Source organism: Tetrao urogallus, assembly GCF_951394365.1.
Source record: "Tetrao urogallus genome assembly, chromosome: 2".
In the NCBI taxonomy this organism is placed as follows: Eukaryota; Metazoa; Chordata; class Aves; order Galliformes; family Phasianidae; genus Tetrao; species Tetrao urogallus.
The window spans coordinates 8,074,862-8,091,773 of NC_136814.1; the positions used below are offsets into that span (position 1 = coordinate 8,074,862).

The 16,912-nt window shown below is 37.1% G+C and overlaps 1 protein-coding gene across 1 annotated transcript in view; it reads left to right on the forward strand.

The window, feature by feature from the left end:
- Positions 1-16,912, forward strand: part of WDPCP (WD repeat containing planar cell polarity effector) — a gene marked incomplete at both ends in the record, with an annotated part of 133,043 nt that overhangs the window by 64,376 nt on the left and 51,755 nt on the right. Inside the window, 3 exon segments of the mRNA XM_079532782.1 lie at positions 2,926-3,117; positions 11,575-12,184; positions 16,237-16,425. Coding sequence (XP_079388908.1) covers positions 2,926-3,117; positions 11,575-12,184; positions 16,237-16,425 — 991 coding nt within the window.

The window sequence follows — 16,912 nt, forward strand, 5'->3', positions numbered from 1 at the left end:
GTTTGTTAAGGCTGTGCTTAGAAGCAAGGTTGGCAGGTGGTTGTGGTTTTTATTTTTTTAATAAAGCTGTAAACTCTAACTAAGAAAGTGGTGAGCTGAAGGTTGCCTTCATTTAATTGTAAGGGCTGTAGCTCCTTAGTATAGTTACACTTAGAAAATATATTTTCATTCTAGGTATTGCTGTGTCCGTTTTGGATCTCATGGTTCTGCCATTTTTTCCTTGGGAAAGAAGGAAAGCCTAATCCATAGAAAAGTGTCTCTGCCCTAGGAAACCAGAAATATCTACTGGCTTCCTTAATAGGATTGTTATGTTCACTTATTTGCTCACACAGCTGAGCTTCTAGAAACACCTCTGTGTTCAACAGGAACTTTGCGTTCTCTTGAAATCAGTGGGAATCACTGTGGATTATTTCTTTGCCAGCCAAAAAAAAGGCATTTGCATTTTTTTAATTGAATATTCCTTTATGTGAAGCTTTCTAGTTAGGCAGCTAAATATAATTTTTATTATCTTCAAAACTGCACTAGTGTGAGCCAGCAGAAACTATTATTCACTACTGAAATAATATTATGTCAGCTCTCTGCATTTGAATTAGAGTTCTTCATGGCTGCTGCTGGTCAAACTTACAAAATCTAGTAACAAAAGAAACAATAATAAAAAAAAGAAACAAAAGATCTTCCTCAATTGCAAATGTGCAAACAATACACACTTTAAAAAACCCCAGTTCCTTACTCTTGATATTATTTTCAAGAGCAATCAAATTAGAAGGCAACTTGCACTGGTATAGAACTACCATAGGATTAAAATGGAGAACAAAGATTCAGGAAATTTGAGTATAGCTTTCATCTTTGCCTCTCACTTTCAATGCAGCTTTGAAAAAGGTACGCGGTATTTGGGTTTCAGTTTCTGTTTTTAAAACGAGGAAAATGCTTGCTAGCAGTAATATGTTTCAATATAATTAAATGTCTGTCATATGTAGATTTTAATTTATTTAGAACATGGACAGATGCAAGTTCACATTGATCGGTGTCCAGTCTAATGTGAGTAAAATTGACAGGGAACTTCAGGCAGTGCTAGACTGCCAGAGCGCTATTAATAGTGAGAGAAAGTCAACCATGCTTTCCTTCTATTTTAATGTCTATCCAAAAGTTTATTTTTTCACAGTATATACCTAAATGGAAGAATTGCTTCCTCCAGCCTCACCTTTCTAAATTGCAGCGCCTTGGATTTTATGTACACTTTGAAAAAAGGAGGATTTATTATGTGAATCAGTATAGTCTTAAAGTACAGGGAAATACAAAAACAACTGTGGCCATTTGCCTTTTCTCGTTGGCACCAGTCCACGTTTGAGATCACCATGTCTATTACAAAATGTAAAGACAGGTAAACAAAAGATTCTCAGCTGCTATTAAATGTGAAATTGTTATGACCAGTACACACTGCAGCACAGCTCTAATTAATACCTGTGAAAGTACTGTGTTTTTCCATCCCCAAATAGCGTATTGTCACCAAATTCACTGTCTGTACACAGTTTGAATTCAAACAGCAGTTATCTGTTCCCTTTTCAGTATGCATTTTGTTTATTCTTTTAAATAGAATTTTGACAGGTAATAGTACGGTATATTCTAAAAATATTGACCTCTTGTAAGTTTTTCCTATCTATGTACTTTTAATCCATTTCAATTAACTGAAGCAGGAGACAGTACAAGTAGTTAAATGTTTACTGTGAGAGAACAACATTGGTAATTACTTTGATTTCAGTTCCTTTTGATGTGTATTCAGGGGATGAAGAGGTCAATAATATTATGACCATGCAAATAGAAAAGGGTTCTTTTTGACCATATAAAAAACAGCAAAGGATTATTAAAGCATTAACCTTGATTTTAATGGCCTTGGTTGAGTGGTGAGATCACAATTTGGATGAGCCTGATTATTTACTAAATACAATACATAAATGCAACGGGTTCTTAACACCCATTGCACTCTGGCATTATCGCATTACTGCCATCCTTTGTTGCCTTGCAGACAGGAATATGAAAGCAATCTGTCATGTAGTGAGACTGGCTCCAGAAGCATTTCTCTGATAAGAAGACCCCCTGCCCTTTGCTAGTGTCTGGTCCAGTAGGCTTAGCCATGCGCTTAATCCCCAGAAAGTGGTTCGATTATTGCTGACCAGCAATGGCAAGATAGTTTTTTTTCTCCCCTAGCTATCAACCTTCCATTAATTCCTTAAGCAGAAATGCGGTGCAATCTATATTTCCTTGGCATGTGTCACCCAGATGGTGCACTGCTCATGTTTTCAAATAACCATGCTCCAAAATAACAGAGTTTGAATAATAAATTCCACAAATCCTTCCTGAGAAAGAGGCACAATTCTCCAGAGCTGCATAAACTTTACGCATGATGCTGTAGCTCATCCACATTATGCAGAAAAGTATATATTCTCTTACAAAACGAATATTTGTGTGTGTGTGCCTTAATTTAGGGAAGAGAAAGAAAGATGCACGTTTGCTCAAACAGCATAGAATGTATTTAATATTTGCTTATGTCTTAAGCACTAACCTTAGCTCTCTGGTCAGCTTCGCAGAACTTGTCATTTAATATGGCTAAGCTTAAATCCTGCGTGTAGGTCGATGTTGTCAAGCAACCATGACTGTACATTTTGGTATTGATTGGAGTCATTGCAGTAAATTCCTTCTTAACTCACATTCCTTTCCTTCCCAATCCCCTCCCCGCAGATAAAAGTGTGAGCATGTCTCATTCTGTCTAAGGAGATATTTTTCACATTTACAGACAGCCTATATGGAGATATATGTGCACAGTCCTTTGTGTATATATGGATTCTCTTTCACAGTAAATGCTCCCAATTGCTCCCCCTGTGCTATTTTACTACCTTAAATATTTTCTGCATTTTTTTCTTCCATCAGATTTCTTACACTGATATACCTGGACTAGAAGGTAGGAGGATGAAACGTCACCTGGCAATAAACTGTATGCAAGATTTGGCCATTTGCTGGTGGTCAGCAGCTATTGATGGAGCATGGCCTTGGTCTCCTATTTCCTGTGAAAGGGACAGAGCCAACCTATTGCTGTTAGGCTGTGCACATGGCAAACTGGAGGTAAAGTTCTGAACTCTCTTGTTACGTGATTTTCAGACTTGCTAAAGAAATTATTCAGATTAAATGCATTTTCAGGTAGATAAAAAGAAACAGACATGTTTAAAATGTAAGGGAGAAAAATGACCCATCTTCATTTTAAAAACAAGTATTAATTATTTAGTGAGAAAAAAACGCATTATTTAGTATGTTTAGTATTTTCACATCAAAACTGATAATCTAGGAAATATAACAATTAAATTAGGTCTTTAAAATGGAAGAGCTTTGAGGCTGTCACCACTAAAACTTCTTTAACCTGTTTTGGAAACTGTAGCTGTTGCATGCTTCTCCAATGCAATTATTTTACTTTGTCTGCAGTGTTAACAAATAGGCATTTCTTAATCTACTTTAAGCGTTTTGTTGTAAGCTTTTAACTACAAGCAGATGCTGCTTAAATTGTTGTGATGACTACTGATCAAATTAGGGACTATTTTCTCAAAGAAAAAATCAAAATTCTCTATCTACAGGTAGAATTGTAAGCTACAAGTTAGAATAGGTTTACAGTTTGACTCTCCACTTGACACTTGTTTGTCTTACGTTCTTAGGCGTTTCATCTATTTCATTTTTATTTCATATATGTTAGAATATTTGAATCCAGTTTATATTTGATAAAAACTTTTAAATGAAGCTATCTGAGCATATTTTGCAAAGAGCTATAGCTTGAATTTAAAATAGATAAGCTGTTCTGGACTAACATCTTATATAGATCTTATAGACTGTTTTATTTTCAGTTTAGTTTAAGCCACTTCTGCTGTGGGCTAAAAAGGCACGGACTGTGGGAGAGGAGCACAAACTTCAGGGCCAGCTGTGGGATAGCTGTTCTGTGGTAGCTATTACAGGCTGTTTCCCTGTAGGGAAAAACCAAAAGTAACACTTCAAATAAGCTGCTCCTGTAAACAACATTCAGTTCTCTTTAATTTGGGAAGACGTACATGTTAACACATCTTAGAATTATTTCTTTGGTAAATAATATTAATTTCAGTGAGTTTTTTTCCCTTGGGATTTTCTATACATTGAAAGCGAAAATGCAGTTGAGACAGTTTTTCTTTCTTATCTGCATCAGTAATCACTGCAGAATTTAAGTTTAAATTACCTCCAGTTCCACCTTCTGTTCTTCTTTTCAATTGGCCTCTCCCCACTAGTGGTCATCTTTGACTCATCTCTCTCCTCCTCCAGACACACACCTGCAGTTCTCAGTTTCCACTGCTGCTATGACCGATCACATGTGAAAATGATTCTGGTACTTAAAGGGGACATCTGTTCCCTTAAGTTTTTGCAGCATGCTCTCCTGTGCGAGTTTCACGTTATGAAAAGTCATCCTGCTCACAGCTCACATCTAATTTCTTACCGTAACATCTGTAAGTCCTGGTTCTGACAGTAACGTTCCCATGCCATTCATTTCCTTTCCAAGTCTCTGCATGTTCTTCCAGGATGCTCCCTAATGTCAGTTTGCCGTCTCTATTTTCTGAGATGTTTTTTAGGGGCTCATTTCTTCTATGAAATTCACATAGTTAGTTAAAAGCTTTCTCCTTTTTGTTGTGTATGTTATAGGGAGATTTCCAAATTACAGCATTGCTCTGCATCTTTCGGCGCACCTTGTTTTATCCTTTTTTGGTTTAGACTTTCAATCGCTCGGGGCTGAGGCTGTCTAGTATAGTCCCAAGCACATCACTGGTGCTTAACACAATAGTGATAATAAGCATTCACTGAGCCTTTAGGCCTAAACTCATAATCCTTTTAATTTAGCCTATATTGTAATATAAATACACGGAAATTATTTTAGAAAGCAGAGCTACCAAATTTAACTATTCAGTCTCTTTTCATCCTTTGCCTACACTTGCCTGTTTTAATTCTAAGCTCCTCACGTGACATTTCTTTTTCTTTATTTGTCATTAAAATACTATGCACTGCGCTGACGTTTTGGAAAATGTGTAGATGTGTAAATATATAGATAATTATTATTTTTGCTGGTTGTAGTTTATTCCATGTATTTACCTCCTAGGCGCTTTTCCTGTTATCCGTGACAGGTAACCTACAGTACTGTTTGTGTTTTTCTTCCTTATTTCTCTAGTAATTCTTACGGTTGGTAGTTAAATTCCCCTTCCCAGGCAGGGAATGTCGTAGCCCAGCAGCTCTAGAACTAACATCAATTCCCAATCTGCAATTAACTGAAGTACATGTTTCTCCCCCTGTGCATAGGAGGGCCACTTTAACTTAACACTTGCAGCTTTTGAGGATCACGGGATAGCTTAAACTGAGTACAAACATAGTTAGCATTTTCAGACAGCTTCTAAACAGTTGGTGGCACAGTGTTTCTGTAAACCTGCCTGTCTTTGCTCCTAGCAGTTTACCATTTGTGGTATTCTTCAGCTATAGCCCTGGAAGAAAAATGTGACATGACTTGTTATATATAAAAGTAAACTCACATATATCATATTTTGACCAATACCATGATTTTTTTAACAAGTGAATGATTAGTGTCAACAGAAGAATAATAAGGAGAATGAACTCAGACAGTTTGTGGAAATAACCAAAAAGGAATGTGTTAAATTAACGCCACTAACATTTTATGTGAAAATAATGGTGTCACTTTGGTAAGACATCATTATCATCTAGAATTAAGAAAAAAGCAGGATATCTGGTCTACAAATGATTAGCTCTTTGGCATATTGAGTTTATGAAAAAATAAACCGAGCCTGAGAAAATGCCTGAGCGCTGCCCACAGCCTTTCTGCAGCATGTTTGTGCTGACCTACTAAAGCCACGAACAGATCTGCCGGGTACTGGCACTTACTGTTGTTGCAGAGCAAATCTGAATGATACTGCTTCCTCCCTGGAAAAATGGTCCGAGTGGTATTTGCTGCCCACCAGAAGACTACTTACTAGGATGAGGACAGCAACAGCCCTGGGACAAGACAGCCCAATCCCTTGTCATGTTAATATCCTGTAACTAACTACACAATACGCACCGAGGTGATTTAGGTTCACATGCCGTGTTTGGGCTATTGTGTACCTCAGCAACACTTCAACTTAAAGAAGAAAATCCGTTTCACATTTTAAATACACTATATATGTGACTGGAATTGTGCTCTATGGCCTTATGCCTTAACGTTTGCTGCTATTAATTCTAAAGGTAGACGTTATCCTTTTAAAAATGGGGACAACTTTTTCCTTGCAAATCTTGATTTCTCTGACTTTCTTCGGTGTTTTTTTTTTTGTGTCCGTTTTTTCTTTTTTTCTGAAATCAGCAATTGCTGTGCTGCATGCAGTAGGATTCAGTTAGGAATCCTCCCCTGAAGAAATAAAAGTGCTTTTCTGTTTAATGTATGACAGCCCTGGCGTATGATGTGTGTTGATGTGCATGCACTCATGCTGCTGCAGCAGTGTGTGCTGAACTTTTGTCTGCTTTTGTGTGTGTCTCAGTTTCCTATGGTAAACCCGTCGGTTCCCCAATTTATTTATTTAATTGACTGCTTGTTTCTTTTTTGTTAAAGTACCAGTGATCACGGATGCTATTTAATTTGACTGACTGTGTAGATAATGCAAGAAATTTTTGAAAGCAGACTTCAATTTACTTTGAATAAATAGGATCATATCTGAAATCATCCGTGGATTAAATGCTTTGACAGACAGTCATGTTAAAATCAACTGGAATAGCAAACATTAACAAAAACAGCAAAAGTTAATAGGTGATGATGCTGAGGCTTGGTTACTGTAGTAATTTACATTTGTCTTTACTATGTTTATTTTCTCCTTTTACTGCTAATACAAATGGCTGAAATTACACTTCAGTCTTATGGAAACATTTTCCTGGGAGAGAACATTGTCTTTTCACAGCAACATTTAATAGTTATTTCCTTTACATGGCACAACAAACTTGTAAAATAAACACATCAGACCTTACATGAGTGAGCTGTACTGTAGCAGTCAGAAAAGCACCTGCACTGTGTGACTGAATAGTCAGATACCTCTCACACACATCAACAAGGACTGTAAAATCCTCAATGCTGTGTTTTGTTAAAAGTTTGATGAATAATGCAGGATAAATGTTATGATGATAAGTTTTGAAAGAAAATAAGAATAAATGTTGGCTGAAGATCTAAATAGTAAGATTGCAGTTGGGACTGGAAATCCATTGCAGCCAAATAAATAAGCTGGATAGGAGCCTTGTATTTTTATTGTAGAAGAGTTTAAATATAAGGTGTTGTTTGTTTTTTTTCCTCTTTCACAGTGATGTATTTAAAGCTATTTTACTCCAGTGTGCATTACCCTTTCCACTTTACATTTCTAATTAAAGTGTTTGTTGTTATTTGGAGCTTCACTGTGTGAAATTTAGCAAGCATTTCTTTAACATCCATAAAATATATGAAACATTTGTCTCATCCAACAGATGCACAGTCCAGTCACAGCAAGCTTATTTCTGTTTCTTTTGTTTTCTTTTTTTTTTCTTTAATCTGCTTGGTAAGCCAATTTTCTGCTTAAGTACTACTGTTTAAAACTTGTATTTGTTTTGGTATGTGGGCTTTATTCTTTCCCAGTATTCTATACAGCATGCTTCAATTTTGAGCATTCAACGATTTGCACTGAGGAGAGTGATACCACTTACACAAGCTAGTGCTATTATTTCTTTCAAACATTAAAAGGAAGAAGGTATGTTAGCTAGTACGATTCAGATCCCATAGTTATCAAGACTGTCAGATTCCTTTACTTGGATTGATATGATTTCTGAGTTAGGATTTGAGAAGCTGGCATGCATAGTATCTCTTACTGCTATCAGCTGATGCATGGCACAGGCCAGTACTGCCTGTGTAGTAGAGGCACTTGACTACTGCATTCATAAGGCAAATGTACATAAATTGTGGATACTTTTAAAATACATTTGCTAGGCTTCTAATGTACGTGTCATTAAACTGTAAAGGATTTTTAAAAAACAACAGTTTATTTATTTTACAGAAAGTAATGCAAAATTCTTCCAGAAAGCTTCTTTTGAAATCTAAGGTTAACTGATCAGTCCAAGATTTATGGACTAAATAGCAGTGTGACAGTATGTCTTTATCCTTTCAGATCCACCAGCCTGCCCCTCCTCCACAGTTCTCACAGTTGTCCCACACACTGTTGAGGAAACTCCAAAAGCTCTAGCTCTCACCTTCCCCATGAAAGTGTTGGTTTTGTTAACTGAAAGATACACTGCTATAGTGATGTTCCCCTTCAGGGTTACAGGGCAGTTAGAACTACTGCTTGTCAGGAATTCCATCGGAATCCTTCAGGTGAGCTGCTGGAGCGCTGTGTTCACTACATTTACCAGCACATCACTACTCTACCGTGTAGGTAAACAACTGGCAGGTAATGGAGTACCGTCTCTTTGGAAAAAAATATGCTTTGATTTGATTGCTAGTCTTTGTACTGCTTAGATTCATAGAACTGTAGGATGCTTTGGGTTGGAAGGGACCTTAAAGACCATCAAGTTCAAAGCCTGTGCCGTGGGCAGGGCTGCCCCCCACCAGCTCAGGCTGCCCACAGCCTCATCCAACCTGGCTTTGAATGCCTCTGGGGATGGGGCACCCACAGCTCTCTGGGCAGCAGTGCCAGGGCCTCACCACCCGCTGAGTAAAGAATTTCTTCCTTATATCTAATCTAAATTTAGCCTCTTTTAGCTTAAATCCATTATCCGTTGTCCCATCGCTACACGCCCTGATAAAGAGTCCCTCCCCATTTTTCCTGCAGGCCCCCCTTAGGTACTGGAAGGCCTGGAAGGAATGCTTTTTTTCAAAAGTGTTATCTTAGCTTCATTAACATGGTTTTGTAGTTGCATGTCTCAGCTTTAGTTCTTCAGTTAGTGACATGAGCAATTATTAATAGAAGTAAAATTTCTGACAGAGAAACTCAAATCTTCCCTCTCAGATGAAAGAGAATATCCTTTTTCTCTCCTCAGAGTGCCAAATACCAGTTATGTTCAGCAAAATTGGAAACCAGAACAAAGAGGTCTCTTAGGCTTGCTGTTCTTCCTTCAAGAGGCAAATGAGGCCACTGATGTGTGAGAAGGTTTATCGGTTCCAACCTTAGGAGAGATGTTTCTCTTGTTTTCAGCCAGTAGTCTCTAGAAAGTTTCCTTTAAGCCTAGTTTGTTTAAACATTATGTCAAAACTTACGTTTTGTAATGTAACAAATAGTCTTCTCTTAGGAATATTTCCCTAGCATATTATTTTTTAACATACAGCAACCAACCGAACCCTAAACTTCATTTCAGGGATCTGCTTTCAAAATTATGAGCAGGTAGGAAATTTCTCATGTTAAGGCTAATTAAATTAGACCTTCCAAGATATAAAATTCTACTGTCTTTTAAATTCAAATTACCAGGCAACGTTTTGTCCCTCCTTTGTGCTAACCTGACAGAACAAAGTTATTAGACTTGGTTTAGTTGCTGACTTTCAAATGACCTGATGGCAACATTTATTTTTTTCTATTACTGTTTCTATTGCTGTTTTCCAACAGTCACTTCTCTTGCATTGAAAAATAGGTAAATAATGTGGTGCATTGAAACCTGCCACAGGAACACAGAATTGAGAGTCCCAGGGGGCCTCAAGGCTCGCTTCACTTAAGTTTTGAAGCTTTGAAGACCTGCTTGGGCAAGATTTCTATTTCACATATTTGAAAGGCAGCTGTCTCAGTCTCTGTGCGTAGTCAGAGCAAATGACAATTCACCTTGTCTTTATTTGGGGTTACACAGCTCTGTGGTCACAGTAATCCTTTGTACACATAACCCCTTTACAGGTTGTCTTGCTATGCAATTTAACATACTAATAAGCTACATGTTTTAAGCAGTTCTAAAACCAAACTTCTGAACAGTAGCCACTGCACATTTTGTGGATTTACTTAAATTACTAGCTGCAGAGCCTAAGTCATTGGTAAGCAAGTGGAGTAGGTGAGAAATGGGTTTTCAAGCTGTATAGCTTATTTAACCTCTTATTTCTGCTTTGGTGTATATTTTCTTTGATCACTGCCCTTCATTGAAATCAGATTACCTGCTTTTCACAAGTTGGTTGCGTTGGCTTCTCTTTTAGATGCTTTCACATCTGATGTTCTGTTTCTTGCCTATTAAGTAGTTCTTAGTATGTCCCTAACCTTATCTTACACTAGCTAGGACTTCTGTATTAACAGGCAGCTCCTTTACAGCCACAGAATTATAACAGTGATTTTTCTTGCTTTTAAATGAGAAGCCCTTTTGCTCACAAAATAACTAAACATCCTAATCAGTCTGATCAGCATCCCAAAATCCATTTGTTGTTTCTGAATTAATGGTTGGTATGCCAAAGAAAAACTTAATTTCTTAGTCTCTAACTTTACAAGTTGAAGGGCTAAATTCAGTTAGTTCAGTTAGTCTAGTGGTCTGTGGAAATCAGCTTCAAAGTGTTTAAGTATACTGTGCATGTTTCTGTTTTCACTCTGAAGTTTCCAAGTATTCTCCATCTCTGTTTTTAGTATCTCTTTTCATAAGTGGCACTTGCATACCGCCTAGACTCCAAAGAAGCAGTTTTAGTGTCAGGTCAGCAACTTGATCCTGTGAATAACATGATGGGTATGGTTTGGCTCTTTAACATTTTCTATTTCTGACAAAGTCTATTTCCTATCTCTTTCAGGCAAATAGCTTTTTATAAACCACGTTTAACTTAACTACAACTAGTACTTCTCCCACAGTTTCCCTTCTAAAGTCATCTGCAGTACCTCTTTCTCAGATGCGTAATGAATCTGCGCTGGACTCCACTGTCGCCTCCATCATTTCATAGTATCTCTCATGTTTTTACACTGGAAATTCTTACTTTTTGCCAGCTGCTATCTTTGGATCATACTCTGCCTTTGTGTTCTTCCTACCTGCTTGTACCTCTAAAGAGTACTTCTTCTCTTCTGTAACTAATTATATGTCACTAAAAGGCATCTACCACCTACTTGTTTGGCAGTGTGTAGTGTACACTGTTTAAACTTGCCATTGTTTCCACCTCTACAGTATAGTATTTTCTGTTACCATGGCCAAGAGCAAATGATCAAAAATGCTCTATCTGTGATGCTTAGAGTAGTCTACTATAAATTTTTCAAGATATTTAGGGATTTTTCCCTCCACTTTTTCTGAATAATCAGCCTTTCTTTGATATGTCAGCAGCTCATCTCTCTTCTAGTAGGACAGTTAGGACAATCCCTTCTTTTATCTTTAATGCTGCTAACCTATTATATCTTCTGAATAAAAGAAATGGCTCAGACTCTATAGCAATAAATTAACCTTTTAAAAGCCTGAACAATAGATTTAATAACTTGTTTTAGCTTACTGAGTCATGAAAAAAATGTATTTTCAGCTGTCTAATTTTAAATTGTCAAATATAAGAATAATTTTTTTACAAATAAGTACCAAAGCATTTTGGCTTTTTTACAGGTTCTGAGTTATGTCCGTACAGAATGGGATCCACTTGATGCTAGCTTTAGCACTAAGGAGCCTTACCAGGTTCACACAGTTGAGCACTCCATCTCTGCAGATAAAAAGCCCATGGCTGACAGCTGCATCTACAACTGTGTTAGAAACAAAATTCGGTGTGCAGCAGTCACCAGAATACCGCTACAATCAAGGGCAATCAGCTGTTGCAGAAATATTACAGAAGACAAACTAGTCCTGGGCTGCGAAGATTCATCAATAATCCTGTATGATGCGTACAACCAAGTGACTCTGTTAGCCCAAGCAAAACTATTGCCTGCATTAGTAACCTACCACCCTTCTGGGGCCATATTCCTGGTTGGAAGTTCTCAAGGGGAGCTGCAGATTTTTGACACAGCACTATCCCCAGTTAAAATTCAGCTCTTAGCAGACAACTATTCACCTGAGGCAACTCTGCAATTCAGCAAACACTTTGACGTGTCTAGCAGCCTCATCCAGATTCAGTGGGCTGCTGCTCAAGCTGCATCTCCCAGCTCTGATGGCATGGATGTCCATGATCTTTTGTTCATTAGGTTTGACAGAGGACCCTTAGGAGTACTTCGCTTTAAACTTGGTAAGTTACTTCCTAAGTTACATCTATTGAGTCTTTAGGCTCTCAAGGAAACATCTGTACCTCAGAAGTTTTATATCGTTTGAAAACAGCCTTTTAGATAAATGGGACCAGAACCTTAAAGACACGCAATTCCGATGATCTCTAGAAGATGCAAATCAAGGAGTTCATTATGTTTCACTATTATTTAATATCTTTTCTTGTGGTGTCTGATATGTGACTCAGAATCCTATTATTTTCCCCTGCCTAACAGTTTCTCATATTAAAAATTATTTTCCTCTGTAGAATACAATTGTAGGTATTTGTATTCATTCTGTATAAATACCTGTAACAAACCAAAATAAGCTACATGTCATAATAGGATAGTAATGCTATTCTCTTTCCTAAACAGATTAGTTTTGTATATGATACAACTATCTTTTCCATTACAATGTATGTTTTTTTTCAGTACTCTCTTTTTTTTTTTGGCCTTGGTACATGAAGTCACACTACTTTTTCCCTTTAAAACTTCACACAAGAAGGAAGGTTTTCATGACCTTTAAACAAGTTTAGCATCTCAAATAATTTACTAGCAGTTGAGAATAAAAGAAAAAAGTAATGATAGTTTAGAATTTATTAGCACTTCTCATTTTAGGTGTAAAGAGGCTTTAAGGGAGTAAAACTGTAATTAACTTCAATTTACAAACAGAATAACAAGAGTAAAAGAAAGTTGGAGGGCTTTTTAAGTGTTAAATGAGGTGTCAGTGGCTGAACTAAGAATATAACCCCTGTGGTTCATCATCAGTGAGAACTGCATTCATTCCATTCAAGACAATCAAGTTACAGTGGTGCAGACCCAGTGTGAGAGCCAAAAAAACTGTCATGCTTAAATCTTCTGTCTACCAGTCCAGTGTTTCTCCATGGCAGACAGCCATGGGGAGTATATTTTGTGTATTATATTTGAGTATATTTTATCCTGGAAAATGTCAGTACTTTGCCCGTTATCTGTCCAAGAAATAAGAATTACCTTTGTCTTTAAAAGGAGTTCATTTCGGGGTTTTTTTGTGTGTTTTTTGTTTTGTTTTGTTTCGGTAAGTATTTCATACAAATCTTTTGTGATTAGGAAGACACCTATTTTTAAGAAGCCAGGTGACTGTGAAGTTTGAAACTCATTTGTGATATGCATGTGCTTTTGTGTGGGGGAAAAATCTGTCTAAACATTAGAAAATCTGGCTTTACCAAACCTTTACTACATATGCCACAGCAAAAAGATAAATTAAAGTCACCAGGAAAAACACTGGGCTGATTTACAGTTATATACCTTCAAAAGAGTTGATCCAAAATTGCTATTAAAAATGTTTACAAGTTACCATTTATTTCGAGATGATTCAGCTGTATTGTGTTCAGTGACAGGTTTAATGGTTGCAGAGCCCCCCAGAACACTAATTAAAACAGCTATTTGATGCTTTTGTGCATGTTGGCCATTAAAAAAACATCCTCTAAATTACCTCTTACCTGTCAAGCAGAAGGCACTCTACCCACATCTACCTTGCTTTTCTGTAGTCCTCCCTCATGGGGTTTGCTCACAACAGCTTTCCAGAAAGCTCAGCTTTCCCCTTTGCTATCTTTAGCACATTTATGTTCTTACGGAGGCAGCAGGCTCTCAGTGCAGGGATTTAGAGGCCTTTCCTGCTAATTGCCAGCTTGTAAACTTAATTGGACTGTCTCCCTGGGCACCGTTCCTAAATCAATTAGGCAGTGAGTTGGCCGTCACCTCTTTTTCCCAAGCAGGTTGCCCGGAAGCGCACCACCCAAGAGAAGTCAAGCATCCAAATAAATAGGAAGTTGTTGACCTCTACAGCTGAAAGTTATCACGTTTTAAAATTCATTCTTTATAATTAGAGTAAAATCTCTCTCTCCACCCCTCCCTACCTTCTCCTCTACAGTCCACTGTGCAAAAACGTGCTGTTCTCTGTTGCATTCTGGTTTTCAGCTTTACCACTCAATTTTCCACACCTGAGGTGGAATTTCCATACAATGGGTAGAATTGCTGTTGCTGGCTTTTTTTTTTTTTTGTTTTTTGTTTGTTTTTTAAATATATATTGGTATTCCTAGATTTACAAATACACAGAAGATTTTCAAGGCAGTACTGCAGTTTGTGAAGGTTTTAGTCTGTAGTAGTAAGCAGTAATCCACTAATTTTTTAAGAATGAACTATTCTTACTGGCCCTAGAAATACCCCTATTATTGCCATTCCAAAAAAAAAAAAGCAACATTTGGATCTACAGCTATTGCATCATACATAGCATTTTTAAAATCTCTTCAAGCATAGGAGGATCTCCCACAGAATGCAGTTGGAAGTGAGCCATATGATTGATTCTGGGCTGCACAGTTTTACTGAATCACGATATAGTGTTTCGTGCTAGGTAATGTCTCTTCTCTTGAATACATGGAGTTCCACAGTCCTTTGTTTTTAACATTTATAAATTATATTAACGTTACTTGAATTGTGTCTCATAAAAGTCTCCTGGAAAATAGATTTTTAACTTACAGCTGCCACATTATGCTCTTGGACAAGAACTATGAATCCTGAAATAAGTCTAGGTAGATTTATTTCAGGAAAGGGTTCATTTTAAATCTACCCTCAAACACTAATGGCAGATACTTTTGTTGTCTAATGCCAAATTCATTTTTAAAAGCATTACAGCTGCTTGTCATTGATGTCAGCCCAAACAGTGGATGACGCCAGACCTGCTACCAGTGCCAGTGGTTCAGCACTGCTGGCCTAGGTGGATATTTAAAATATAATATAATATTTAATTAGCTCGCAAATCAGTATTTTCATCTTCACTTAGTGATTTATATGAAGATTTCCCAACGTGTGTAATGCTTTAGAAATATTAAAGGAGAATAAATTCTATTGTAACAATTAGATATAATCAGAGATGCGCACAGATCAAACACAGCTATTACACAGTATAATGTCCATAGTCTTTCATATATGCAAATACTTGACAAACATATATATGTATATATGTATAGAATTAAATTTATATCTATTACAAATATATACGTATGACCGAATACATAACATCACGTCTGTATTTGCAAATTCTCAGCAGACTGTCTGACCTGGACCTACAGTCAAATGGGTTTTTTTCCCACACTTTTTTCTCCACTCCTATAGTCCATCATGAACAATGCTCACAACTACTTTTATGAAAATTTTGTGAGATCTGTTTTCTGTGTATCATGTCTACGTTTCTCTGTTAGCAGATCTTTTTGCCCCAGCCATCAGATGGCTCTAAAATCCATACTGAAATTCATTTTCTCATCAGAATTTTTTCCTTAGAATTATTTTCCACAAACACCATCAGAATGTAGATTGTAATTTTTTTTTAATACATGCTTTATGCTTTATTTAGAGAGAGGGAAACAGAACATTTATTCTATTTTTTTTTTTTTTCCTGACATCTGGAGCATTAGTGATAAAGAATACATTCCCACAGTGACCCAAAGGAAGGAAGAACTACTAAAGTGCCTTGCAAGACCTACAGCATGTGATCATCTAGTTAGTCAGAGACAATTAAGAACATGACTTTCTGCGTCTTTCTAGGCAGCTTCCCTGTTCAGGAGCTGAGACCTACATGTCAACATCTGAGAATCTGTTTTAATTCACACTGATCAGAGACTAAGTGTTGTAGTAAAATCATGATCTTGTGGAGTGGGGAATGTGCCTTTCATTTTCTTCTCTTATGGTGAGCAAATGCATGGCTTCATTTGTAACAAAATGAAAATCTGGGAATGAGCTTTCTCTAGCAAAGCTCCACTACATGATGTTTTCACTGGTGGATACTGGCCACATTCTCTCTACTGTCCATGCGTTAAGTCCCCTGTCCAGAGCACCCTAAATCTTAATATGATAACATGGAGTTCTATTAGAGAGAAATTAAACATTGAAACCCATTAACTTAACTTTTACTTTAATCAACAGTAATTATTTTTAACTGGGTTGAAAAATATTCTATTATACATTCTCTTAATGCTATTTTCTGCTTTAACGTTTCCTAAAAAAGGTGTGATAACAAGAGGACAGCTGGGCCTTGTGGAAATCATCCACCAATACATTCGTTATGATGAGATACATGAGGCAATTAACGTCCTGAACACCATGAACTGGAACACGATGGGCCATCAGTGTTACATCTGCTTGAGTGCCATTGTCAATCACCTGCTTAAACAAAAGCTTACACCAGACAGAGAAGGTAAGAGACTGATTGCACTTCTAATGTGCTTTTCTGGGGTCTGTAGTTCTTATAAGGATTATGATGTTAGATTTATTGACTGTATAAAAAAGACAATAGGGAGAATAGTCAGCCATTTGAACATAGCACTCCCTAATCAAATGTCGTATTTAGAAATAATTATTTCAGTGAAGTCTGGATTAATGTGTTGATTGAATTTCAGTTAATGTTTCTACCAAGAATGATAATAAAATGCACGTTATTTCAACACGTGTGATAGAGGCATGACCTAACGCGTATAGCACTATCTCATATACGCTGTAAGTTTATTGTGGTACACAAATTTGGTCACAGACCAATGCTAGTTAACACAGGCTTCAAATGTTTGTTATGTACTCATACTGAGACAGCACTGACATAAGCAGGGAAACTCTCCTTTAACAGGATTTGAGTGGAATTGTTAAGGTGCTTGTGAAGGGTCACATTCTTGCTACACGATCCGAAGGCT